At 32.0% G+C, this 27,231-nt stretch overlaps 3 protein-coding genes across 4 annotated transcripts in view; 1 reads left to right on the top strand and 2 right to left on the bottom strand.

Annotated features, from left to right (window-relative positions):
* Positions 1–27,213, bottom strand: part of LOC135123627 (BTB/POZ domain-containing protein 9-like) — a 28,158-nt gene extending 945 nt beyond the window's left edge. The window contains exons 1-10 of one of the 2 annotated variants that reach the window (XM_064048451.1): positions 27,126–27,213; positions 27,018–27,069; positions 5,639–5,762; positions 5,520–5,588; positions 5,405–5,474; positions 5,099–5,355; positions 4,788–5,049; positions 4,546–4,735; positions 4,080–4,236; positions 3,901–4,022 (exon numbers count right to left, since the gene is read on the bottom strand). In XM_064048451.1, coding sequence (XP_063904521.1) covers positions 3,901–4,022; positions 4,080–4,236; positions 4,546–4,735; positions 4,788–5,049; positions 5,099–5,355; positions 5,405–5,474; positions 5,520–5,588; positions 5,639–5,749 — 1,238 coding nt within the window. In that variant the 5' untranslated portion in view covers positions 5,750–5,762; positions 27,018–27,069; positions 27,126–27,213. Of the gene's footprint in view, positions 1–3,900; positions 4,023–4,079; positions 4,237–4,545; positions 4,736–4,787; positions 5,050–5,098; positions 5,356–5,404; positions 5,475–5,519; positions 5,589–5,638; positions 5,763–5,819; positions 6,041–27,017; positions 27,070–27,125 lie in introns of those variants that run through there. The other variant, XM_064048450.1, reaches the window with a different exon arrangement.
* Positions 16,619–18,172, bottom strand: LOC135123622 (RE1-silencing transcription factor B-like). Its single transcript, XM_064048433.1, has 2 exons — positions 17,976–18,172; positions 16,619–17,923 (listed from the first exon to the last, which is right to left on the bottom strand). Exon 2 carries the CDS (start codon positions 17,900–17,902, stop codon positions 16,733–16,735), a length of 1,170 nt encoding a protein of 389 aa, XP_063904503.1. The 5' UTR covers positions 17,903–17,923; positions 17,976–18,172; the 3' UTR covers positions 16,619–16,732.
* Positions 18,178–25,559, top strand: LOC135123621 (BTB/POZ domain-containing protein 9-like). The gene is made up of 11 exons (XM_064048432.1): positions 18,178–18,525; positions 18,579–18,647; positions 22,958–23,027; positions 23,085–23,344; positions 23,746–24,025; positions 24,079–24,280; positions 24,334–24,490; positions 24,541–24,662; positions 24,937–25,049; positions 25,100–25,311; positions 25,370–25,559. The coding sequence occupies exons 1-11, from the start codon at positions 18,397–18,399 to the stop codon at positions 25,451–25,453; spliced, it is 1,698 nt and encodes a 565-aa protein (XP_063904502.1). The 5' UTR covers positions 18,178–18,396; the 3' UTR covers positions 25,454–25,559.
* Positions 27,214–27,231: the final 18 nt, after the last annotated feature.

Below are 27,231 nucleotides of genomic sequence, written 5' to 3'. Positions count from 1 at the left end.
CCCTAATTGCTGTTGTATATCATTTCGTCGGTAAATTACACTAGGACAACCGTAAGATTATTGGCCACAATTGGGGTTTTACCTCTTAGGCACGTTAATCAGGGTGAAAGGGACAACGTCCTGGTGGCCGAGCAGAAAATGGAGTGGTTTCAGTGGGTGAGAGTCCCATAGTCCCAGTTGCATACAGCAAGGGAAAAGGAGGGGTTTTATGCATTAACTTGTTACTAATCATCAGTCTCCAACCGAACATTTATTACTCATCATTCAAGACTTAGCATAGTCACCTCGACCAAACGGTCATACACATATTCAACATTCTTATTCAACCAGTCATTTGTAACGTGGTTATTCGTAATAAATTAATAACATCGCGAGCCAATTTGTTGTCAATAAACAAAACAAATATTGTTTCTGCACATTTTTTTTTAATAATTGCAAACTAACAGCCGGGTCCTAATAAACTGTTCATTAGTCATATGTAAACCCTTGAGCATGTTGATGACACAAGCCTTTAGGTCAGACTGCCTACCGGATGACTGGAAACAGTCAATTGTTAACCAATCTTCAAGAAAAAAAATAATTTTGATCCCTTTGATTGTAGACTTTTGGTTTTTTTTCGAAAAATCGAAAAATTAAAAATGGAAATAAAAAATTAAGATTTAAAATCCAAAAATGGGAGAATAGGAAAAACGAATAACTGAAAACGAACCGAAAAATTGAAAAATCGAAAATTTTTGAAAAACTGAAAAATCAACTCAAATATTAAAAGTCGAAACATCGAAAAATTGAGAACTCGAAATAACTAAAATTTATAAAATCGAAAAATTAAAAGATGGAAAATGAAAAATCGCCCAATCAAGATAAAACAAGATTTCAAAGTATTCAGTTTTGCAATTCTTGATTTATTCAAAAAATGGAAAATTTGGAAAGTCGAAGATACAAAATTAAAAACTAGAAAACTTTGGGGAAATCGAAACAAAAAAAATGATAAAATCGAAAATGTTAAATTTAAAAAATCGAAAATCTAAAAAAACAAAAAATTAGATATCAAAAAAATTGAAAAATCTAAAAATTTAAACAATAAAAAATTGAAGAATCGCCAAACCAAGACAAAAAAATGGAAAATTGGTAAAATCGAAGATATAAAACTAAAAACTCGATCAATTTTGAAAAACTGAAAAATTAAATCAAAATACCATTAAAAAGTCGAAAAATCAGGAAATCTAAACAAAAAAATGGTAAAATCGAAAATGTTATATTCAAAAAACCGGAAATTTAAAAAAACAAAACTAGAGATCAAGAAACTGAAAAATCTGAAATTTAATAAAATCGAAAAATTGAAAAATGAAAAAGACGAAACCTCGAAAAACCGAGAATTCGAGAAGTTGAAATTGAAAAATTCAAACATCCAGAACTCGAAACTCAAAAGATCGAAAAATCACGAAGTGGAGAAGTCGAAAAACCGAAAAACTGAGACATAGAAATAGTCCAAAATTGAAAAATTCGAAACTGAAATATTTAAACTTTAAATACCCGATAAATCGAAACATTGAAAAATCGACAGACTGAAAATCGAAAAATTTGAAGACCAAAAAATTGAAAACTCGTAAAATCAAAAATTTAAAAAACTGATTAATTGAAAAACCGAAAAATATAAAACATGGAAGTCGGAAAATCGAAAGATAGAGAGATCGAAATATCAAAAAAGACAAAAATCTAAGATTTAAAAATCGGAAAATTGAAAAATAGAAAAAACGAATAACTGAAAAGTCGAAAAATTGACAACTCGAAATAACTAAAATTTAATAAACCGAAAAATTAAAAGATGGAAAAATTGAAAAACTGCTAAATCAAGATAAAACAAGATTTCAAAGTATTCAATTTTGCAATTCTTGATTTATTCAAAAAATGTAAAATTTGTAAAGTCGAAGATACAAAATTAAAAACTCGAAAATTTTGGAGAAATTTAAAAAAACAAAAAATTAGGTATCAAAAAAATTGAAAAATCTGAAAATTTAAACAATCAAAAAATTGAAGAATCGAAAAACTGAAACATCTCACAACCGAAGAATTAAAAGATGGAAAAATTTAAAAATCCCCAAATCAAGACAAAAAAAAAAAAGAAAAATTGGTAAAATCGAAGATATAAAACTAAAAACTCAATAAATTTTGAAAAACTGAAAAACTAAATAAAAATATTATTAAAAAGTCGAAACACCGAAAAATTGAAAAATCAAGCAATCGGAAAGTCGAAAAATCAGGAAATCTAAACAAATAAATGGTAAAATCGAAAATGTTAGATTCAAAAAAACGGAAATTTAAAAAAACAAAACTAGAGATCAAGAAACTGAAAAATCTGAAATTTAATAAAATCGAAAAATTGAAAATTTGTAAAGTCGAAGATACAAAGTTAAAATCTCGAAAATTTTGGGGAAATCGAAACAAAAAAAAATGGTAAAATCGAAAATGTTAAATTTAAAAATCGAAGATCTACACAAGTAAAAACTTGGATATCAAAAAATTGAAAAATTTAAACTATCAAAAAATTGAAGAACCGTAAAACTGAAAAATCGCGAAATTGAAAAATCCCAAAACCGAAAAATTAAAAGATGGAAAAATTGAAAAATCGCCAAATCAAGACAAAAAAAAATGAAAAATTTGTAAAGTCGAAGATATAAAATTAAAAATTCGAAAATTTTTGAAAAATTCAAAAATTAAATCAAAATACTACTAAAAAGAGAAACATCGAAAAATTGAGAAATCGATAAAATGAAACATCAAGAAATCGAAAAGTCGACAAATCGGGAAATCGAAACAAAAAAAAAGTTAAATTTAAAAAACCGAAAATCTAAAAAAAAAAAACAAAAAATTGAAGAATCGAAAAACTGAAAAATGGAGAAACTGAAAAATCTCAAAACCGAAATGTTGGAAGATTATAAAATCGAAAAGTGGAAATTGAAAAATTCAAACATCGAGAAATCGAAATGTCTAAAATTTAAAAAATTGAAAAATTAAAAGATTGAAAAATTGAAAAATCGACTAATGAAGACCCCAAAAAATTGAAAACGTTTGAAAAACTGAAAGATTAACTCAAACATTAAAATGTCGGAACATCAAAAAATTGAGAAATCGATAAATTCAAAAATCAAGAAATCTAAAACTCGAAAAATCGGAAAATCGAAACATAAAAAAAATGGTAAAATCAAAACGTTAAATTTAAAAAATCGGGAATCCAAAAAACCAAAGCTAGAGATAAAGAAATTGAAAAATCTGAAAATTTAAACAACCAAAACATAGAAGAATCGAAAAACTGAAAAATCGAGAAATCGAAAGAAAAATGGAAAATTTGTAGTCGAAGATATCAAATTAAAAACTCGAACATTTTTTAAAAACTGAAAAATTAAATCAAAATACTATTAAAAAATCGAAACATCGAAAAACTGAAAAATCAAGAAATCGGAAAATCGAAAAATTGAGAAATCGAAACAAAAAAATGATGAAGTCGAAAATATTAAATTTAAAAAACCGAAACTCTAAAAAAAAACAAAAAAATAAATATCAAGAAATTGAAAATCTAAAAATAAACAAACGAAAAATTGAAGAATAGAAAAACTGAAAAATCCCAAAACCGAAATGTTGAAAAATTGTAAAATCGAAAATTCGAAAAATTGAAAATTAGAGATGCTTTAAGTGAAAATGAATACGAATATACATCAGCAAATAAGAATATACTACAGAATGACGAAATATTGTTAGCATAGATCTTAGATCCAACAGACAGACCGAAAGGAGACGACAGATATTCTCGCATTTTTAAGCGGTGAAACAATAACGTCCCCATTACAAGACTTCCCTTAACTTAAGCTTGGCAAGTAAAATTTAAATTTAAATAATATTTACCCTTCAATGACGGTGGCTCCAAGCTTTTCTATAGCAATATTACTATTTGGTCGGATAAGACCTCCTATTACTAGTGGACCCTGTGACAGATAGGTTGCCTCAAAACTGACTAAACAAAGTTCCTAAAAGCAAACAATTACATTGTGAAAAACAATGAAAATTTATAAGTCATAACTCACATTGACATTGCTGTATTTTCCTACTACTTTAATATACTGGACGACTTGACCCTCAAAACATAAAAACTGTGTATCTCGACAAACATAACCTGTGTAATCAATTATTTTCTTCCAGTTACGACCGTCTATGGTGACCTCTACGTAGTAACTATAGTACCTACCCAAACAATTAAAAAAGATTAACTTCCCTCGCGTCTGAAGTACAATGAAACACGTTCAGTTTCTCAAATAAATTATACAAATTGATTTTATTTTTGATTTAATCAGTAAATTAGTTAGTAGATATAATGAATCTTGAAATGATATCATAATTTTTGGAACGGGCCAATAGACGAAGTTTTTCAATGTTTTTCCAAAAACCTACATGTGAATAAGATTACTTAGCGAAATTTTTAAACGACGTCACCAAATTTTTGGTGGGGCAAATTTTGCTTAAAGGAAGTAAAAATCAAATTCTGTTACTTACTCATCGTGATTACTATAAAGCCGCATACGAATGCTGTTGATAAATGAAGGCACACCTAATTTTATAACGATCCCTTGATCAATTTTTTGTCGTTCGCAATCTCTAGGTTCAATAGCGCTTAAAAGTCGGGATTTATGATTTGTGAGCACTTCTGCTTTATCTTCTTCTCTAGCGACGTTTGAATCAAGTACTAGAAAGTAAAACTTATTTAATAAAAAAAAAATAATAATAATAAGCAGTACTTCGACGGCCTCTGGAAGGCACCTCTTTGGGTTTAACGCACAGACTTTGTGCTACTGCTTTGAGCAACACATCGTTCTCTACCAAACCAGTTGGCCAAACCACTGACATAAGATCCTGTGCTGAAATCCACGGTAACCTAATGCATTTCAAAACAGAATCGCCTACGTCTTTATTTCTCTCACGCCACTTTACAACTGTCTTGAACAATTCAGTCTCTGGGGCGTAAAACGTATCACGTTTTAAAATCTCAATGATGGACTCCTATACATTAACAAATTGTATAAAATATAAAATAACACAACTATGTAACCTGTGAGAGTTCTGATACGTCAAAGTTTCGTAAAAAATCCAAAGCATTACTATCTAAAAACATAAGACAGGCCTCTTTTAATACATTAAAACGATACATATTCGATATGTTCAAAATTGTGGCAATTTTGTCCAAGTCCACGGCTTCCACTAATTTAATAATCAGAGTGTTTTGCAAGTCTTCCATGCAATACTTATGAGCTAAAATTAATACTTCCAAGCTTAAGTCTATGTTTTTTGGCGCTATTGATATGGAATCTGTGAGTTTAATTATTACTACAAATTTTATTTAATATATTCAATTCACCTGTATACATATACTCTAAAAATAGTTCGAATGCTTCACTCGACGATGCGTCATTCAGTTGTATTTCTTTCTAAAGTTTGGTATTAAAAACAAATATTTTTGATTTTATATTTACCTGTGACGATTCTTGTAAGCCCCCAAAAAGGAGCTTATCGAAGTACTCACTCCGTACAGCAAGTACAGCCTAATAAAATTTGTGTTACATGTATGGAAAAAATTTAAATGTTCACATACTTTGTGGGCGGGTAGTCGCTTTTCATTCGCGATGAGCACCACATCCGAATACTTTTCGTTCAAGTAAAGCGAAGCAATGTGGCCGTGTATGTTCGAATTACATCCGGTCATTTTGCCTGCGCATCTATAAACATAAAACCATATCATTAAAAAAAATTAATCTGCGAAACATGAAACCTACAGAAAATGCGCACACATACACGAACACATTTTGAAATTATGCAAGAACTTTTAGCACTACGAGATCAAAATTGCAAGAGTATTAATGGTTATAATAAAAATAAAACTGTATCATTTTGAAATCACCACATAACCTCAAATAATAATCAAAACAAAAATATTTTTGTTACGTGAGCACGTGGCACAACAATAATGCGTCGTACACAAAACCAGCCACAAAACAGCAAGTTAATGGTATCGTGCGCAACATGTGGAATGTGGATTCCAGGGGCGGAGTCCGTGAGTTATGCAACCGCGCACTCCACTACACTAGCTGAAAAAATGAAAATATTGGACTTTTGTAACATTTGAGTTGCGGTGCCTTTTAAAAATTCATTTTTGTAGCGAATCTACACAAATATTTAATTTTATTAATTATTTTTCATTGTAAAAAAACAAAAATGTGTTTTCATTTTGATGAAACTTTTAAACCGATTGAAGTTGTCATTTTTGCATTACTTAAGTGTACGGTCGTGGACAGTGAATTTCGTCCACCCAATTTCTTTGACAGAAAAAAATTCTAAATTAGCCCTTAGATCTTTCTAACTTTTTTTTGTCATTTTGAAATAAAGGGGCAAACATTTTTTTATACATACTAACACTAGTCCGCGGTAAGCCGAAAAGTGTAGCGACATCCCGTCTTGGAAAAGGAATATTAGTTTACCTTCATTAAAATAACTAATTGATGGCAGGTTCGAAGCTAAATTAAATTTGACAATACTTACGTCAGTCATCATGACAGTAAAGGACCGACTACAGTGAATTTTTGTGAATTCACGTGAATTGTGTGGACGAAATTCACTGTCCGCGACTGTACCAAGTCAGTATTTTTTACAAGATGAAAATGTAACCTTTAACAAAAAAAACTGGTCTAAAATTATTACTATAGAACTTCCCTCGCCCATGGAGTACAATAAAATAAAGTCAGTTTCATTCTGCAAATTATATCTTTTTATAAATCCCCTCTGAATTAATGTATAAAGATTATTAAACCATAATAAATAAAGGATGAATTAACGCATGTGTAAAAATCTTAAATCACGGGGTTTTGTACGTTGTATTATTAATATATCGCAGATCTATTACATCGTAGACAAAAATTAGCGATAAAGGAACGTCCCGGAAGTACAGAAAAAAATATCCAGCTTTTTCGAAAAATTATAAAATTTGATTTTGCGAATTTTATATTTCTTATGAGAACCTCAAGAAGTTAAAATCAAGATAAAATTATGATAATTATGTACGTAAATGTAAAGAAGCGTGCACGGTATGTTTTAAATGAGTTTTTCCGTCATAAACTTTTGTGATGACGTCATCAAAGTTTTGAAAGACATGTATTGTATTGTATATCAATTTGGATTGGGAACTGTAACGCTAATAAAAACTGTATTGTATTCCCAAATTGTCGGGAAAATGGAGTGACCCGTTTCTAGCAATCAATAAAATAAGTGACTTAATTTTTTTTAATCACCCGGGACGTATTTGTCAAAATGAAAAATCACAAGTTTAGATTCACCATATTTTGCGTATGATACTTACTCCTTCTGCCAGGGAAATGTTTAAATAAAAATTATATAAATTATGTACAGAGTCATCAAAATTGATTGATAGAGTTGGTAAACCTGAACTTGAATAATTTGGTTTATTAAGTTGTATAAAAATATTAGCTGTCAGATTTGAAGTTTCAAATTTCAAAACTCAGTGGCGTCTTTTTTCGATTTATTTTTTTGGTAAAAAATATTAGTTGTCAGATTTGAAGTTTCGAAGTTAAGATCCAGTCATTTTTGGAATTTGTTCTCAAAGATGCAAGTAGCAATAAGGTATAGGGTGCACATCGACCAAGGCGATTCGTACAAACGTTAAAACTGTTCGCAACTTTGCAAGAAGGTAAGTTTCGTATTCGCAACTGATTCAGGTGAGTTCGACAATCAATCCCCAGTTCTCTTGTCACGCCACTGAATTCATTGCCATATAACCTTAAAGAAATCTGTCATAAGGTTGACAAACTTCACGACAAAAACAGGGAGTACCAACTCTCTCAATCAATTTTGATGACTCTGTAGATGCCAAAATGTTAGTGTTACTGAATTGGTTGTATTATAATAATAGGCTCAAGTTTAATACCGGTAAAGCAAAATATATTATCATAAGCAACAAAAATTAGGTACATATCTTAGATCATATAATAAATAGATACCAATACTCAAACTGAAAGGTGTGACTAGACATGAAGCTATCTGTTGTCGTTTTCTACGTCAAGGAAAGTAGTATAATGCTATCCTTGTGTGATCACCACATCTTCATCTTTGTTATATGCATTTCATCTGTATATGTCTATTTCACTTCCATCCTTGTACCGCACCAGCGCAACAAATCGCTTTTGACAGATGTTTCTTCTAACCTCTCTTTCGAGTTGTTGTACAAAAAACAATTTTAGAATTTAGAACAAAGATCCTATTTTAAGTGATGTAGTCATAAAGGATCGCAATTGCTGCCCAATAATTTACTATTGCTTTCGTTATCTACTGTGAATTATTTATAAAATCAAGCTGTCAACATCTTTCTTCCGAAGTTAGTTCAGACATACTTCCTAAAATTTAGGCGCGCAAAATTCAAATAGTGATCAGGCAAGGATAGCTTCATTGTAATCCTTCCATGCACGAGAGAGATGTGTGACAGGAGGATGTCGTCACAGGCTGTCCTAGGGAAAGAACACGGCATGGTGGTATCTATTTATTATATGATCTAAGGTACATATACAGATTATCTGTGACATGTAAAAAATTAAAATAGGAAACCAAAATTTAAATCGTGTTGTGATAACCCTAACATCCCGCCTTAAATTGACATGTGAAAAAAAAATGAAAAGCCCGCGAAAAATTCAAAAATTTGGCCTTGGCTATGATCATTTAACAAAATAGAACCCTACATTGTGTTTGTTTTTTTTTGTGGCGAAATGAGTTCAGATGCAAGTGGTGAATCCCAAGGTTGGAAGAGTACCGCTAAATAAAATACAAAATATATGGAGGACACAAAATCATGTATTCCTCCACTGACAATAAAAAGCTGCGACTACGTTGTGCCGGTTGAAGACACCTCTTAAATCAAATTAAACGTTTTGAGTCAATGCAAATATTTGAATATCACAAATTTAATTTAAAAAAATCCGAATTAAAGTACGTCCGTAATACACAAGTTATTACGGAAGTGTGGCGGCAAATTTAAATTGTGGCAGTCAACAAGAGAACAAAACTCTATGCAGTGGGACGCACAGTGACAGCGGTACCAGAGTGCTATAAGAGTCTGGCGATTGAACTATATAAATTTCATTCCAGAGCGCAGCAAAAATTACTCATAGGGAGTATTGTAGCACGACCGGAGTTTGGGGCTCCTGGTCGTGGCTGTTGTCCCACCACGACGGTGATTCTATTCTATCAGCAAGGATGCCGCCCAGCACCCCTCTATCCAGAAGAAACGTGCTGCCCGGAAACAGGCCGTTACGGTTGCAAACTCGTGGTTGGAAATCACGGCTATAGATAAGCTGACAGCGTCACGTCATCCCGACCGCCCTCCTGACTTCTATTCACAGCCTGTATCCTTTTGTGCAGATGGCGAGACCGCCAGCTCGAGAACGAACCGCGCGCTCCGCTTCCGCCACATGTTTCTGTGTTATTTACCTCAATTCTATTTAAATGTTCAATTTCTATTATTCTGATATTAAACTACAACTGAACAATTGTTAAGGTTTCAAAGAGCAGTAAACAACATTTAAATTCGCCATACACTCTCGTGAAATTTCAAACCGAAAAGAATTCTTCTCTATGATTGAGATTGGTATGATGGAAACATTAATCAACAAAATATTTACGAAAAAAACTAGCAAAGATTTATAAAAAAAATAATCTGGTGTGAAGTAAAACTTGTGCAGATAAAAAGTTACATGAGGTTAGGAACTGCATAGTATGAAACTTACGTTCAATTTAAATCATACAGCAAAGAAAATTACTGAGGCTAAAATTGTGAGATTGAGAAAAATTGCAAACCTAACAAAATTACATGAGTTTACCTAATATTTGCCACAGTTTATCGACGATTCAGACAAAGAATATACCTGATGTTAAATTATGCCATTATCCAAGTAACTGAATATAATTTGATAAATTCGGACAATCAAGATCAACCATATCATATGCTAGATTAAACATTTCTCAAAATAATCCAAAATATATTGGTACTATATTAGTTAATAGGCTACTACATGAATTAAAGCAACAACAGTCTGAAAGATTATTCAAAGACAAAACAAAATGTTTGCTACTGAAGAAATGCTACTACTCTGTGGATGAATTTCTAGGAGATAGGTTTTAATTGTCTATTGTAACTCAAGATGTTTTATGTTGTGGTGACAGAATTTAAATCAAAGTTTTCGCACTGAAATTAATTAACAGCGGCGCGAAATCACATTTGAATAATTTGAATTTGAAAAAAAAAAAAATTCAATCATGAAAAGAGTATCGTTAAACATAGGCAACCAAATAGACATGTCGGGTTAATGCATGATCATTGAGTTAGATGGCAGCACATAGCGCTAGAGTGATTTCAGTTAGAGGGTTGGTAGAGAAGCTGCATGTCGTAGATTATTATGAATGTGCTTGTGAGAGTGTGAACACGTGGTAAGCGCTAGGTTTAAATTAGTTGGTTTGGTAGTTAATAAAACGGGAGGAAGCCTTTGTTTAACGACAATCAAACGTATTTTTCATAATGATACAGTTGTCTCCAACCCGCGCGGTAAATTCTTGCGCCCTGTTAATCGGAGAAATGCGGACTTCCGGTCGAACGCGAACACGTGCTGTAAATTTGTTTCTTTGTTTGTAAATTCACCAATCAAGTTAGTTTTTCTTAATAGTCAGCTAGTGCAAACACAAGATTCTTTAAATAAATCACTTGCTAGAAGATTTCATGAAATTCACCAAGTCAGGAAAACACCTTATTGTTTAATTACGAATAAGCTTCTGGATGCATATACGTAAGTGTTACAATATAACACTTCTAAATTCTTCACACAAGATTGCTAATAGTTCATTTACGGTAATTAAACAAGTTAATTATACTCCGAACTGGCGGGAGGGGTTTAAAATGTTTTCTTCCCTTAGGCGCTTATCATCGTTATCATGATTAATTCATCGAGGCATGCCTCACAACGCCACAGATTGATTAATCAACCAATTATTTAGATCATGACATAATTTAGCACAATGTAAACTCTTTGTTTGAACCGTTGATAAAGTGTGGCAAATATTAATCTCCTGTAAATTTTGTTAACTCTACAATTTTCCACCTCAAACAATATTTCTTTAATCTCACAATTTTAACCTCAGTAATTTTGTTTGTTGTATAATTTTAATGGAACGTAAATTTCATGTTCGACAGTTTTAACCTCACATATTTCTATTTGTACAAGTTTATTTCACAACAGATCTTTTGTTTCATAAATCCTTACTAAGTTTTGTTTTGTAAATACTTTGTTGATGAATATTTCTATCATATAAATTATTTGATGTCCAACTTTAATCTCACATAAGAATTATTTGTTGTTTAAAATTTCACAAGATTGTATGGCGAATTTAAATGTTGTTTATTGCTCTTTGAAATTTTAACACTTGTTCAGTTGTTGTTAACATCAGAGTTATAAGAGATTGGATATTTTAAAATGGAATTGAGGTTAAATGACACAGAAAACCTGGCAGAAGCAAAGTTCGGTTCCTAGTCGAGCTGGCGAGATTTATCGTGCCACCTGTACAAGTCCACAGGTTTGGATAGATTCAGGGGCGGCCGCCGATGTTGTAAATTTCTAGACTTCATGCTAGCCTAGATCTCTTGCAAGTTGGACGACCGTCATGGCCTATTTCCGCAGGTCACGTTCGTAATGGAGATATGCGTGTGGGGTAGGCTTTGCGATAGATAGAATCACCGTCGTGGGGGGAGAACAGCTCCAGACCGGTAGTCCAAACTCTGCTTATGCTACAACGCCCCAGGGGTACTTTTGTTGTGCTCTTGTTAACTGCCGTAGCAAAAAAAAAGGATCTGCCGCCACACGCCTGTAATAACTTGTGTATTTGCATCCAGTTACTTGATTCAGTTTTTGCTTTGTTTTATTAAATTTGTGATATTCAAATATTTGCATTGACTCCAAACAGATGTATAGAATCTCCGTTTGTTCGTTTTTCATATGTGTATGTTTGTCAATTTGCGAGTGTTTTCTTTCATATCGTATCTTAAGGTGTTTGAAATGTAATATGTCCGGGAATAAAACAAAGGGGGTTTTGCGCTGAGGAGTAAATCTTCGCAGCGTCTTTCCTCCGGTGAGGGGGTGCCGTACTCCCCCCTCCAAAACAATTTTGTCTATTATTTCTTGCGCTCTCAGCTCACATGCAGTATATTGCTCACTTGTATGAAAGAACGTCTTCCCGCCATTTTTCAAAAACAAAAACAAAAACACAGCGTAGGTTCCTATTTGTTAGACGATCATAGCCAAGGCCAAACTTTGAATTTTTAAATTTTCGCGGGCCTTTCAAACTTTTTCAAGGTCCATTTAAAGGCGGGAAGTTTGGGTTATCACAATGTTATTATTATTATTATAGTTTTGATTAGCCTTAAAATCTGAAATTTAATGGTGAATAAATTATTATTATTATTATTACTGGTTGCTTTAAACAATTAGGTTTGAGAGTTTATATCGTGGACTGTCCCTAGCTTATGCCAAACAAAACACATGATAAACAAATACAAGCGTTGCGAGGAATATGCGTCTCGGTGATATAGTTTTCCACGTTGCGAGATAATATGTCTGGGTGATGTGATGATGATAACGATGATAACTGCCTAAGGGGAAAATTTAATCCCCACGTCCCTCAGTGCACGATATTATGAATTCTACCGCACTATCACGGTTCTTTTCCCAGAGTGGGACAACGTTAGGTTAATTTAACTGCCGCAAATGAACTATTAGCAGTCTTGTGTGAGGAATTAAGAAGTGTTATAATGTAAGACTTAAGTGAATTTCATGAAATCTCCTAGCAAGTTCTTTATCTGAACGATGTCAGGACCGTTAAATTGTGTTAGAACTAGTTAACGATTAAAATCCTAACATGACCTGTGAATTTACAAACAATAAAACAAAAAAAATTACACCACGAGTTAACGTCGGTCGAAAATTCGCATATTTCTGCTTGGAAAAACCGCAAGAATTAGCTACACGTGTTTGGGAAACTGTGGCGTTCTCGTCGTTACGGTTAATTTTCGCTAAGCAAAGGCTCCCCATTTTTATTAACTACCAAACCAACTAAATTTAACCTAGCTGACTCACCACGTGGTTTCACTCACACTAAACAGACAAAAAAAGTGACACCTCTCACCCCTTTAGCAACCAAAATCAACTTCTACCAAGCCTCTCAACAGAAATTCCCGCCCTAAGAGAGCTACCAACTACCAGAAAAGAACTAAACGTGCACTTACATGGTTGCTTATGTTTAACGAGTTTCTTGATTGCATTTTTTTTTTAATTCAAATTATTCAAATGTGATTTCGTCCCGTTGTTTTTTTCAGCGCCAAATTTTAATTTAAATCTGGTCACCACAGTGTTAAGCCAATTAAATATTTAGGAATACAAATGGACGATAAATTGACACTTAAATTGCATGTCAGTTACGTTATTAAAAAAATTGACAAAAAAAATTGCGTTTTTTAAAACGAATTATGTACAACCTAATGCAGTATCAGATTGTGCCGCCGAGACACCGAGAAATTTTCTGGTGGGACCCGATTCCCCGAAACCGTCTACTCCTTTTTTTTAGATAGAATTATTTACATTTTTTACATACGCAGGATGTTATAATTACAAATGCAATAAATATTCCTAAAAATATAACAGATACATAAAAAACGGTATATGTAAATACTAAATAAGAGCATCTTTTTATTTTCAGAGCGTAAATTCAGGACGAAACAGTAGGTCGCCCGTTTCCGTCTATCTATCTGTCTGTATGTCTGTTTGCCGTCTGTCCGGATTTTTATTAGACAGATAATCTCCGAAATTACTGAACCAGTTGTTAAATTTTATACGTGTATTACGAATATCGTGTAGATGATCAAAATTTGGCTAATCATCCCTACCAACAATTTGTTGACGTCATCTCCAAAATTTACAGTGTAACGGGCGATAAATTTACTTATTTTTGGAGATGTTGGTATGAATCAGAACAATCGTCATTGTCATAAAAATCAAGGTTGTCCTTGTGAAACTTGGATTTTATGATTTCACACCATTCTAATCAAGGTTTATAATTTCACAGTTAAATATTGGCGCCGTTTGGCTGGACACGATGTCTTTGTCCAGTTTTATAATTTCATGGTTTAAATTTGTTAATTTTAACAAAAAGCACATTTTGCCACTAGAAATCTTCATATTACTGTTAATTAAGCCTAATTTGGTGGAAACACAAATACTTTTACGACTCCCCAAATAAACTGGTAACTTGTAAACAATTTTGCGAAAACAAGTCCTTTGGAGGGGTCTTTACTTATAAAAGATCGAAAGATCCAAAAAAGAGCAGAGTCCTCTAGCCAGTTGCCTGTTTAGTGTGTGTTTGTGTTGTGACACAAGGGGGTAAGTGTTGATATCTTCAAAAATGTGGATGATTTCATAAAAAGTTCAAAGTTTTGTTTTTATTAATATTTTTAAAGTTCAATTTAATTTTGATGATAAATCGCCCTTTGTATTCTCGATTGGATAACGTTTTGAGATTTATATCTATTTTTAAAGATTAATTTGCATTGAAATTATTAGTTAAACAGTTATATTGTTTGATGAACGCTGACCACGCAACTACTATAATGTTCCTTACCAAATTTTTGAGTTGTTACCAAATTTTGAGTTATGTTACCAAATTTTGAGTTATGGTACCAATTTTGAGTTTTGTTATATTTTTGTTTTAGATTTTTTTTAAATGTTTGTTTTATTATGCTTTCAAAGATTTAGTTTTAAATTTATAAGGTTTTCTTGAATTTATTTAAAAATGTTTTAATACTGAAGTTCATTTTCTGATAATTATATTTGCATATTAAACTACACTACAATTTATTGTTATACCAAATTATTCTCATATGACTAAATCTCTTTTGTACATACTCATTTCTAAATTAAATATAATTATTCATTAAAGCAAAATGCATATACTTGAAGTAGTCCCTCTGATCAGTCACTAGAATGTATTACCATCATCACGAACCAGCCTACGAACAGATAAATAATATTTTCACTATATGTATGTCGGGCACAAGGTCCACGACAAGAGTTTTACAGTTTTATATATAATAAATTAACAAAAGTTAATTTTGAAAATCTCCCAAGCCCGTCACAACAGTAACATTTAGTAAATTAAATGTTATTTAAATTTTATAAAATAAGATACATGTGCTTTATGAACCCCTGTTGAATTTTTATCTTAGACATCCAGATTTTTGGAGAAAAAAATCAAAATTACAACATATTGTAATTTAACTTTGAAACTGCTTTGAAATTTTGGAAACGTTTTAGGTTATCGTAAGCATGGAAAACCGTTAATCAAATTACCAAATATAATTTTTGGTGATTCCAAAAGCATTGTTTATTATTTTAAATCCAATTCTCATCTAAACGACTCGGGTTTAAGGATTGAATTATAGAACATTTTAGATGAAATTTCTAAACTGAATTCAGTAGAAAGTAAAATGGTACGTTTCACCTCACATTTTTTTTTCATCTATTTAAGCTTTTTTTACCTTTCATCTATTTTAAGGTACTTTATCATGTTTGTAAGCAAACTGGCCAATTTTGACGTTGAAATTTTAAAAACTCATTTTTTTGACGTTTAACCCCATTTTTAAGGTTATTTTTTAAAAAGTTGTGAATTTCTAAAGATTTTGATCATGATTCCAGCGATCCATATAGCTGACTTTGAGATTTTTATAAAAAAAAAGTAAAAAAAAAACACTTCAACCTCAAAACTGGTCTGCTAAAAATGATAGAGTACTTTATAATAAATTAAAAAACAAAATTTCTGGTGGAACGTATTACTTACTACTAATTTGTTCCTTTTTTTTGGTGTTATATTTAATTTTATAGGATTGCATACTCTTGCATATGTAAGTCATGAATTCGTGGCAAGTTTTCACCCTAGACATCCAGATTTTTGGGAAAAAAAAACAAAACTGTAACATTTTACAACTTCATTATTAAATTGTAAAACATAAATAGTCGAAGTTCAACATATACTGAGAAATTGAAATTGTCTACATTTTCCCCCTTAGTTATCGGCTTTAACTATATTTAAAGACGTAGGGGTTGCGGGGATGTTAATTACGCCACTTTACAAAGATTAACAGTTATATAACGAAAATCGCAGAATCTAATTTTCTAAAGAAGCGGAATTTATTGGACCATACTTCAAAGGCGAGGAAAGTTCTGCCCAAATCACCTTCCACAATTTTTCTACTAGCTCTGTTTTTTTTGGTAGCGTCATCAAAATTCTAAAAACGGTGATGATGATCAGGATTGTGAAAACAAGTTGAAATACACTTCAGAACTCATAAAATTCGACAAGAATATGTAACAAATGATAGAAAGTACTATTTATTTTTCCTTCCACAATGTAACAGATATTGGTAATGGTCGATTAACTGACATTAAAATAATTTAATAACAAATACAGCTACAACGGAAAAAATGGAAACAGTTTGTATAAACACAACAAAAAAATTTTAGTATTAAATGCACAGTGTCTTTTAATCTAATTTAACAAATTATTGCAACAACTGTTTCTCCCCCTATTCTAATTTCTATGGTTTGTGTTTCAGCTGCAGATGCTGCTTCAAATTCCCTCTTTGCTTAGCTTTAAACGAGCACTCGTCGCACTTAAACCATCGAATATCTTCAGGCGCTGTATGTTTGTACAACAAGTGCTTCTTCAAATTAGACTTCAACTTAGTTTTAAACACACAGTGATCACATTCAAACCACTTGATCGCCTCATCCCTCACATGTTTAACCTGAAAATGCCGCGTCAGAGCATGGCTCCACTTTGTCCTAAAACCGCACTGAAGACAATCAAACCACTTGAAATCCTGTTCGGTTTTTCTAGGGCACTGATGTTTTTTCACTGACTGTTTACATTTGGCTTTATACGGGCACAAATTACATCGAAACCACTGAATCTCATCTTGAGGCAGATGCTGAGTCATGAAATGCTCCTTCAAACCTGACTTACGTTTGGCTTTGTATGGACAACGCTGGCATTCAAACCACTTAATGTTTTCGTGTGCTGTGTGCACTGCTGTGTAGTGTCTGTTGAGAGTACCCTTTTGTTTCGCTTTGTAGGCGCACTGATCACATTTAAACCACTGACTTGAGGCTGAGAATATTTCGTGTTGATAGTGGATGTGTTTTTTCAGCACTACTTCCAGTTTTGTTTTAAAGAGGCAGTAAATACAACTGCGCCACATTACATTCTCGTCTGATGTATGTTTTACAAAGATGTGGGTTTTTAAGTAATTTTTGCGTTTAGTTGTGAATGAACAAAATGTACATTCGAAGTGTTTTATGGCTTTGACACGTAAAGAAGGTGTTTGTGTGAGAATTGGAGTATCACATTTAGTTCTGATATGTTGGAGCCAAAATAACATCGAGTATGTTTTAAAGTAGCAACTTCTGCAAGTGTAACTTCTGAGTAGGCAGTCTATTTTTGAGAAATATTCTGTTAGTCCGAGGTTTTCGCAGTGGACGTCTTGGATATGATCATTTATAAATGCCACAAAATTTGTTTGGTACTTACAACCTTTGCACTGGTACATTTCCAGGCTGTCTGTTGCACAGTTAAATGTTACTGATTCTAAAGCAGAATTTTGGTAGAAATGATTACCAGTTAGTGTGCAGGGATATTCAGAATTAACGTTAACGGTGCAAGGTGCATACTTTTTTGTTATACTTTCTGTGTCCTTGTTTCCTAGCATTTTTTTTTTTTTTTGAAATATCTAAAATTAATGTTATTCTTGTTAGAGTCTTTTGACGATTTGAATTACTTACTCGATCGCAAATTCAATAAAATACAAATATCTACAACATGACATTACATGATACGTTACGTATTTGTTTTGTAAAATTTGTTGAATATTGTTGAGGTTAGCTGATCAAATTGTTGTCAGTTGTCACGTGACTAACTCACGTGGTTGTCCTGTCATTAATCTCTCACTCAACTGTCACTGTCAGCTGTCATTTGTTATTATCGTCGAAACAGGTTAAGTCGGTGTTTTGAGGCAAATATAAAGATTTTATTAACATTTGTAACAAAAAACGTGTTTATTATTGTGGAGGTTTTAAAAGAAGCATAATTGCAAGTGTTTTACACGCGTACATGAAGTATTATGAGCTGGTTTTCGGTTTTTACATATTGTGAGGTTATAAATTTGTACAAATTCGCTTATTTTGCAAATTCTTGACAAAGTTGATGCCAGTCAACATGACCACGAATGCAAGTTCGTTGAAATTAAGTCGAGATATTTCTTTACTTTATTTAAACGAAAGATACTCAGATGTCACGTTAATTGTTAACGATGAACGATTGTATGCACACAAGGTATGTAATAAGCGTTATTTGTCTTCGTTGATGCATTAACATGGTTTTTTTAGATGATACTTGCGGTGCGAAGTGAGTATTTTGAAGCACTTTTTTATGGAGGAATGCAAGAGTCTTTGCAGGTATGGTGAACACCTTTATACCGTGTGGTTGATTGTTGATTTTAATTTACAAACACAAGACCATTGAAAACATTATTTGAGTCAAATTTAAAAAAATAGCTTCTCAATAAATAAACCTTATCAATATGGCATTTAAAAAATCTTGTACTGGTTTTCCGTACGTCTTTAACGTCCAGAAACCAAAAATTGCTGGACTGGTCTGGCAAAAACCTAGGGACTTTTTTATAATTATCGATATCGGTTGGTACTATTGCTTTTTATTGTCTTTGACAAATGGGTTACCTGGCATGTTTTTGTAATAAAGCAAAGTTTTTCTAAATTTTAAACTAGAATACCCATTTAAGGTAATTGTTAAAATCATTTACATACACCCAGAGCTGTTCAGTACTTCAAGTAAAAGTACTTGAAGTAATACTTCAAGTACTTTAAGTACTTCAAGTACTTTACTTGAAGTACTTTTATATTTAGGTACTTGGTACTTGGTACTTGGAGTATTTCTAAAATGTACTTGAGTTTAGTACTTGATTTTGCCAAGTACTATAGTCCAAGTACTTCACTCAGTATTTTAAATATTTTTGAATTACTTGAAGTATGAAAGTGAAAATTTCAAATACTTTAGTCTCTATTTTACGAAATTTTCACATCTCAAAATAGGGTCTGTTAAATATTTGAAGTTATTAATTCAATTATTTGATTAGATGTATTTTTATAGTAAAATCGTGTTTGTTTCCTGTGAGGTTATATTTTGATCTGTGATTGTGGATATCTTATTCACAATATGACGTACATTTCATAGGTACTTGCATAATGCCGATAGATAGGTAGGTAAGAAAATTAATGTCATAAATATGTCATTTGAGAGTAGATGACGACAGCAGAAGGGTCGGAGATCTGTGTAAAATTTTCAGCGATGTAAAGTTGTGAATATATGAATTTTGTCTTTTTTGTATTTTGGCCTGGAACTTAAGTTTTTCAGTATCCTCCCAGTACCCCAAAGGGGATGGGGTTTGTTGACGTACCTGCTAAAGTGCAAGGTCGCATTTGAAAATATTTGAGAAATGATTCAGTACTCGTTCAAAAAGATATTTATTCTTTCATTAGTTTATTAACCCCGCCGTGTATTTGTCAGTAAGAAGCCTGGTCAGGGCGGAGAACTTGGCAGGGGATTATCCCTTTTATTATAATAGCAATAGCTGATGGCAGGTACAGACTTCCATATTCGCCTCTTCCTCGTAGAATTTAAACACAATTTTATGTTAAATATTTTGCAGTTTAATTTTCTTTATCATGTTAGACACTCGTTTTTTACCAAATTTTCTTTTTTTGTTTATACATTGTTCAGCCATATAAACTTAGTTTGTTATTACTACTTATATTTTCTCACATTACAGTTTCAAATAATCTGTTAAATTGTATGAATTATTTGAACACCAACAATTTAAAAAGACGTAAGGCAGAAAAACAATGATTTTAAAAGTCACACTAATTAGTGTCATTTATCTTTCCTGTGCGGATTTTATTTATTACCGTACAACAACTTTACGTATTACATTGCATCGCTATTACATAAACCCAATATTGTTCAAAATGAAATATATTTTGTGAAACTCGGCTCGTAGTACTAATGTTTTTTGTAATCCAGTTGATACGACCATGATTGTATGGTTTTGATGAGTACCGAATTGTACTTTGGTATTGCTCGAAGGACCTTTGTTTTGTTGTGTGCGAAATAATAGACAGCGTTCGGTTTCGATGTTTAAATACAGGACGGTTACAGAAGTACTGAATTTACGTTTGTATTTACAATATCAGGTAAAGATACCCAAAAGGGTCAGTGGCCGCTTCCGTAAATGGAACAAAATACATATTCACATTATAAAAAAATACAAAGTTAATGAAATTCGCGATTAGTTAGTATAATTGCCTATATAAATACACCCCTACGAAATATTTTAACAATAATAAATTTTATACATATTTACCTGAATTTTCGCAAAAGCTGTTGTTAGGCATTCCCTGAAGTCATTGTAGTTACTAATGTCATCTTCTTTGGGTTTTCAGGTAAAAATAAAAAATAAGCCAATCGAAAATGTAAAGGAAAATTCTGAAAGTATTGTGGCATTAGAGGAACAAAATTTTGTATAAATGGACGGAACAGCATTACGAACCTATTATTTGTGATTTGTCAGTGTAAAGTTACATACTTAGTTAGACAAACATCGTAGTGATTAGTGTTTACTATTTAGTCACTGTAGGATTTAGGTTAATTTAATAATTTTTAGAATAGTAAATACGTAAGTGGTAGACATATATATTGAGGAATATGGGGCATTCATTCCAAGAAAATTCTCAGCATTTTTGGTAACCGCAAAAGTAAAAAACGACTAATTACTTTGATCACCTTGATATTTTTCAAGAGTTATAGTTTTCGCTGAAAATGGACTCTCGTTTTAGGCATTTTATTTTTTATTTAAAAAATTCATACGTTTTTTTTGAAAATGCAGCATAGTGACTTAAACATTTTTATGTCACGAGCATGTACCTATATGTATCGCACTGCTCTTAAAATTTGTTTCAAAAAAATTTGAGTTTCACAAATCCGGCCCTGTGCACTCTCACAATGGGTAATGATTAAGGGTGCTGTCAACTACCCACAAACTTAAACATGGAACCGGTTCATAAAATTCATATATTTTTAACACAACTTTATTAAAAAATCAGAACGTTTTGGTGGTGAACCAAAATTCAAAATATTAAAAAAAGGCAACAAGCCTGAGAAAATACCATACAGCGCCGATGTTTTTGTTATAAATTAATAGTAAGCATACATAGACACCGCCGTCATGTATTTTATTTTAAATTTTAAATTAGAAATATACGTTAATTTTGTCGAAGGCATTGTGTCAACAGAAAGAGAAAAATATTTCAAAAGAATATTGTTTATAAATAACATAGTATTATTAATAAGTGAGCTACCATTCTGCATTTAAGTTGATGCTTATGCAATTTTCGTTGTAGCGAAATATGTATTATTGTATACTTAAATTCTGAGTATTAAAAAATTCAGTTCTAAAAATATATTAAGCTTTTTTAAAAAAACAGGAAAAGTTATCTAATTCTACAGTATTTCAAATAATTAGAAAGTACTTGAAGCATTTTCAGTACTTCAAGTATTTGTAAGTACTTGAAGTATACCTCCAGTACTTCAAGTACTCGTAAGTACTTGAAGTAATGTACTTGGCTTGTACTTCAAGTACATCTGAAAAGTACTTGATACTTGAAATACTCTTGCTGAAAGTAAGTACTTGGTACTTTACTTGAACATTATTTCAAGTAGTACTTTGTACTTGGTACTTCAAGTACTTTTTTTGAGTACTTTGAACAGCTCTGCATACACCCTATTTTCTGCCATTTCCATAATTATATACGTCAAAATCAATATAATGAATAACAATGATATTTATATAAAAATTTGCACAAAAAATCTTGTATATGACTATTGCTCTGGTTTTTATTATAATATGCAGGTTTAATTAAGAAACAAAGCAAAATATAAACCCCGCCCACCCGCCCCAATTTCAATTGTGGTGATTTTTTTATTCGCCGTGAGCCCGAGGGCGGAGTTTAATTACAAAATCCTGATTTTCCTGCAAGAAATTATCATTTGAAACATATGTTTAAGTATCGTGTTATTGTCATAAGTGGGAGGAGTTACGTAGCCCACTTTTTCTGAAAATGATGTTTTTTCCAACAATATGGTAATTCTTAAAACATGTTTTCGTAATTTCTTGTACAAAAATATGAACTTTGCATTTAAACTCCGCCTTCGGCTCGACAACTAATGAAAAATTCATCACAACTGAGATTAGGGCGGGTGGGTGGGGCTTAATCTTTGCTCTGCTTTTTTCCTTGATATATGCAGGTTTAATTATGAAAAAAGCAAGATATAAGCACCCCCCACCCGTCGCTATTTCAATTGTGGTGATTTTTTTATTCGCCGTGAGCTCGAGGGCGGAGTTTAATTGCAAAATCCTGATTTTCCTACAAGAAAGTATCATTTGAAACATATGTTTAAGATATACTGTGCCAACAGTTAACACCTTTATTTTAACTTAGAGGGGTTATGAAAAAATAAAAAATAAAATTGGCAAATTTAAATTTTATCATTTTTCGAAGATTCTGTATTTGTTCGTATATACTTTAGGGGCGAGGGAGGTTCTGTCTAAATAACTTGTGTAATGTTATCGTGGTCATGTGTACGTAAACTAAAATTACGAGTATACTGTGTTCTGTATAGTCCAATTTTGTAGACCGAAATTCATCTTAGCGACGTATCATCAAACACAGCATTTAAATTGTTACTAAAATACATCTACGGTGGTTAGTTTAGCATTTATAGTTTAAAAACTACTAGTTTAACGTTTTCGATTTTTGTAGCATGCATACCAGAGGTGACCTCAGCAAACACAGACCTCAATCTAGAGGTGTTGATTTTAGCACAAAAATATTGTATGCTTGATCTACAGGATGGCATACTTGAACAACTGAAAACAGTAATAAATCTAGACAATATTTGTTCTATTTTGAATGTGTCTAATCAGTACAGTTTTATGGAAATACGAGATACGTGCCACCATTTTGTAGAAAGCAAGCCCCTGGAATTTTTACGAGTTACTAATTTTAAGGATTTGTCAAAGGTAAGAAGACAAAAATCTTCGGCCTGGTGTGAACACAAAATATGTAAATATTTTTTTTTTGTGTTATTATTTTAATACATTCTTGTTTTTTTCGAAAATCTGTATTTTATTTTTATATCCACTAAAATTTGATTGTGTGCCATGAAACATTAGTAAACTCGGAAACTGGTTTCAGAGAGAAAATAAAAGAAAAGAAAGTTTTTTTTTTTCGTAATAAAAATTTGTTGTGCGACATTTACTGTATACCCTGTTGTGCTGTCCAGACCCGCATCATCATATCATAAAATTTTAGTGCATATAAAAATAACGTCCTGAGCATACTTTTGTTTTGCACGGTGTGTTTTCTACTGTATGTTATTGCTTTAAAATATTTTTCAAGAACGCGGTTACTTTCAATGCAGGATTCACTTAGCGGTGTTTTAAAAAGGAGCACTTTTTATGCACCCGAAATAGAAATATTCAATGCCGTGGTACAGTGGTGTCAAAAGAACAAGTTTGTAGACGATGAGGGTCGATTAGATGAATCTGTTTTACGATGTGTTCGCTTGTCGTGGATAGAACCGCACAATCTTATGTCAGTCGTGTGGCCCACCGGATTGGTAAACAATGAGTATCTGCTTAAATCGATTGCTGAAAGTATGGGAGTTAAACAAAAAGAAGTATCCAGTAGGGGAATTCGCAGTAAGTTGTAATTTTCCTAAAATGAATTCCAGTGAAATTCGTTTGTAATTTAGTATTGAACAAAAATGTCGCCACTCCGGCAGACAAAGCAGAAGTGCTTTCAAATAAAGACTCTTGCATTTTGGAAGGCCCATTCAGAGATTTAGATCTTTGTGAAAGGGTGAAGATTAGAAATAAGAAGGGTGTAATTATAAAATTAGGGGTTCCCACGTTCATTAACTATATTGGTTTGATGCTATATAGTAAACACGATGAGTATGTAAATTTAGTACCGCGTACTTTGCTTACATTTACATTTAATTTTTAAGATGCTACTGCTACTACATTGAAGTTTCCGTGGACCGCCAAAATTGGAAAAGGATAATTGATTATTCCCAATATGTGTGTAGGGGCGTTCAGTACTTATATTTCGATGAGGTGGTTGCACTTTATATTAGGGTAATGGGAACATACAGTTCAGTGGATGTAAGTTACTTGCGCAGTTTTTTGTTAAGAGTTAATTGACTTTGTTTTAGGAAATTCGGATAATGGGGTTTAGAGCAAGTTATAAAACATCCTGTCCACAGTCAGTAAACGGTATCACCCGCCCAGTGCACAACATCGTTACCAAAAAAATGGGAGCACTTATTATTTCAGGGTAAATAAATTTTTGGGTTCGCTTTTCTGATTTTAGTTTTTTTTTTATATAATGGTATTAAAAATTGAGCGTTTCTGTGTAGATTACAAAACGTGACGTCACTTGTTTGCTCGACGTAGAAAATGTGTATTGATGGTACAGGAAGATCAGATTTTCGCTATCGCTGAATTTTTCTTTAGTTTTCAGCCATAGTTACTACAATTATGTATTTGAAATTTACTTAATTACTTCAAACTTGATACTGCCTTTTATTCTAATTTTGTTTTGATACTAGAATGAATGGGGACAATTTGATATACAACGTCAAAAGAGGCAGTCTTAATGCTAGTTTCGCTTATCACTGGATACATACTGACACTGAAATTAGGAATATCACAGTGCAATTTAGTAAGTTTTTTTTTCTAACCAAACATACCAACTTATTTTTTAATTTCTAGATCAACCGTACCTAGTGTCAAATATCTTATTATTATTATGTCATGAGAACAACAGGACTTACAAATATTATATCGAAACTTCGGTTAACACCCGAGACTGGGAAATGTTAGCAGATTACAGAAACGAAGTCAACGTTCAACCGACAATTTCGTTTGAAGAAAGGGTAGTCGTTTTTATTCGTTTTGTGGGAACTTTAACGTCGGCAAATGATGTTTGTATATTAATTTCCTATTAGAAAATTAAAAAAGTTAAACAAACATTTGTTGCAGAATGAATTTCGAATCTGTCTTTTCGTGTGCCCAGCCATATCTTCTGATATTACAAATTTGAGTCAAAGTAGTATACAAGAGTAACAGAAAAAGCATGTTTTTAATATTTTATACATTATGGATTTATACTTACTAGAAATATATTTTAATTATAAATTTTACCCATACTTGAAATAAAGTCTTGCTTTTATTACAGTCTTTTAATATATAATTCCTGCGCAGATAAGGGAAAACAAATTTGCAGTAACATCACTAGTGTTATAATTTATTACATAAAAAAATATCAATAATTTATCATGACACACTCTCTTGCGCACCATCTCGAACTTTCATTATTTTTCTAGCAGCCACTGCCGATTTATTTTTTTCAGTGCCTGAATCGTTATCCGAACTCAGATAATTATTAATTATGAGTAATGGTACTAATTATAATTTTGTTCCAAGTGTGTTGAATATGGGAATACTCAATATGAAGTGACTGCACAGGTTTTCCACGTTGCACGTCATTACAATCAACCAAATCCATTTGAAGGATTAACAATGCCGTCATTAGAGTTTTACGAATATATTAAAAACATGGATAACGTCTTATGTGAACATTTTCAGACACTGGCTTTAAGTTCAAATGTAGGGCTTAAGTTAAAGGAGCTGCTAGCAACTATTAATTTCACCCCCCCCCCCCCCATGTCCCCCATGTGATAATTTTCCAATAGAGTATTTGCTGTCTTTGTTTGTAAGAATGAGAATATTCCATTTAACAAAATTTGCCAATATGGAGCTTTTAAAATCGGCACGACGTGAGATCGAATAATAATTTTACGACATCTATAAAAGTTGTTTCGTATTTAGGATGCACCTTTTAAGTTCTTATTCTAGTCATGTTCTATGTATTTATTTATTTAAATTTTGTATATGTATATATTCTTTCTCATAATTTTTATTAGGTGTCTATATTTTCCGTATATTAGGCTGTGATATCACCTATATGTTTTTTCTAGTCATTTTTATTCAGTGTATGTATATTATGAGACTGTGATATTTTGAATTCCTGATGTGCTTTTATTTGGTCATTTTATATTAGCTATATTTATTTTTGTTGCTATAAAGTAATGATATTATTTTAAGCGCCCTTTGGGCTTTCTTTCTAATCATTTTTTTATTAGATATATTCAGTTTTATACAATATAGACCTGTGATAATATCTTAAGCCCCCTTTGGGTTTTCTGTCTAGTCATTTTTGTATGAGATGTGTATATTTTCCGTATATTATGCTGTGATATTTTAAACTCCTGTTGGGCTTTCTTCTAGTAATTTTTATTAGGTGTATTTATTTTTATGAGTTTTCAGATAAAGGGAGGCTGTCATTAATATACGTATCCTTGTCCTGTCGCTTTCCAGTAAGCATCACCGCCTGCCTTTATCTGAAAACTTTTGGGTCGTATATGGCTAGGAAATTTTAAACGCTGTTTAGCTTTTTTAGTGCCTACCTAATTATTATTAATTAGACAAATACTTGTTTATTTCGTGTATTGTTAGGACTATTTATTTTTGTCAATAAATAAATGTAATGTGGTTGTTTGTTTACAAATAAATTTGATTTACTACATGGTACTTTACTCTTGTGCTTTTATATGCTTTTTTCGCTTACCTAATATGACGTGCAGTTTCAAGTGACTGAAAGCAAACACTCCACTTGTAATCTAAAATAACAACGAAAATTAGTCCTCTGTAGTTTTAATGCAATTTACGTAGTCACCATTCAAATCAATTAGTTAATTTTTTGAGTTTGTTACATTAAAAAGCGTTCGTACAATATTGTTCGCCAAATATTTTAACTATAGCTGGGGCCATGATGAGAAGTA

This window comes from Zophobas morio, unplaced genomic scaffold (assembly GCF_036711695.1).
Source record: "Zophobas morio isolate AGI-343-1 ecotype UQ-CSIRO unplaced genomic scaffold, CSIRO_AGI_Zmor_V1 ptg000006l, whole genome shotgun sequence".
Taxonomy (NCBI): domain Eukaryota; kingdom Metazoa; phylum Arthropoda; class Insecta; order Coleoptera; family Tenebrionidae; genus Zophobas; species Zophobas morio.
The sequence above is the reverse complement of the archived record's forward strand: the minus strand, read 5'-3'. Positions and strand labels throughout refer to the sequence as shown.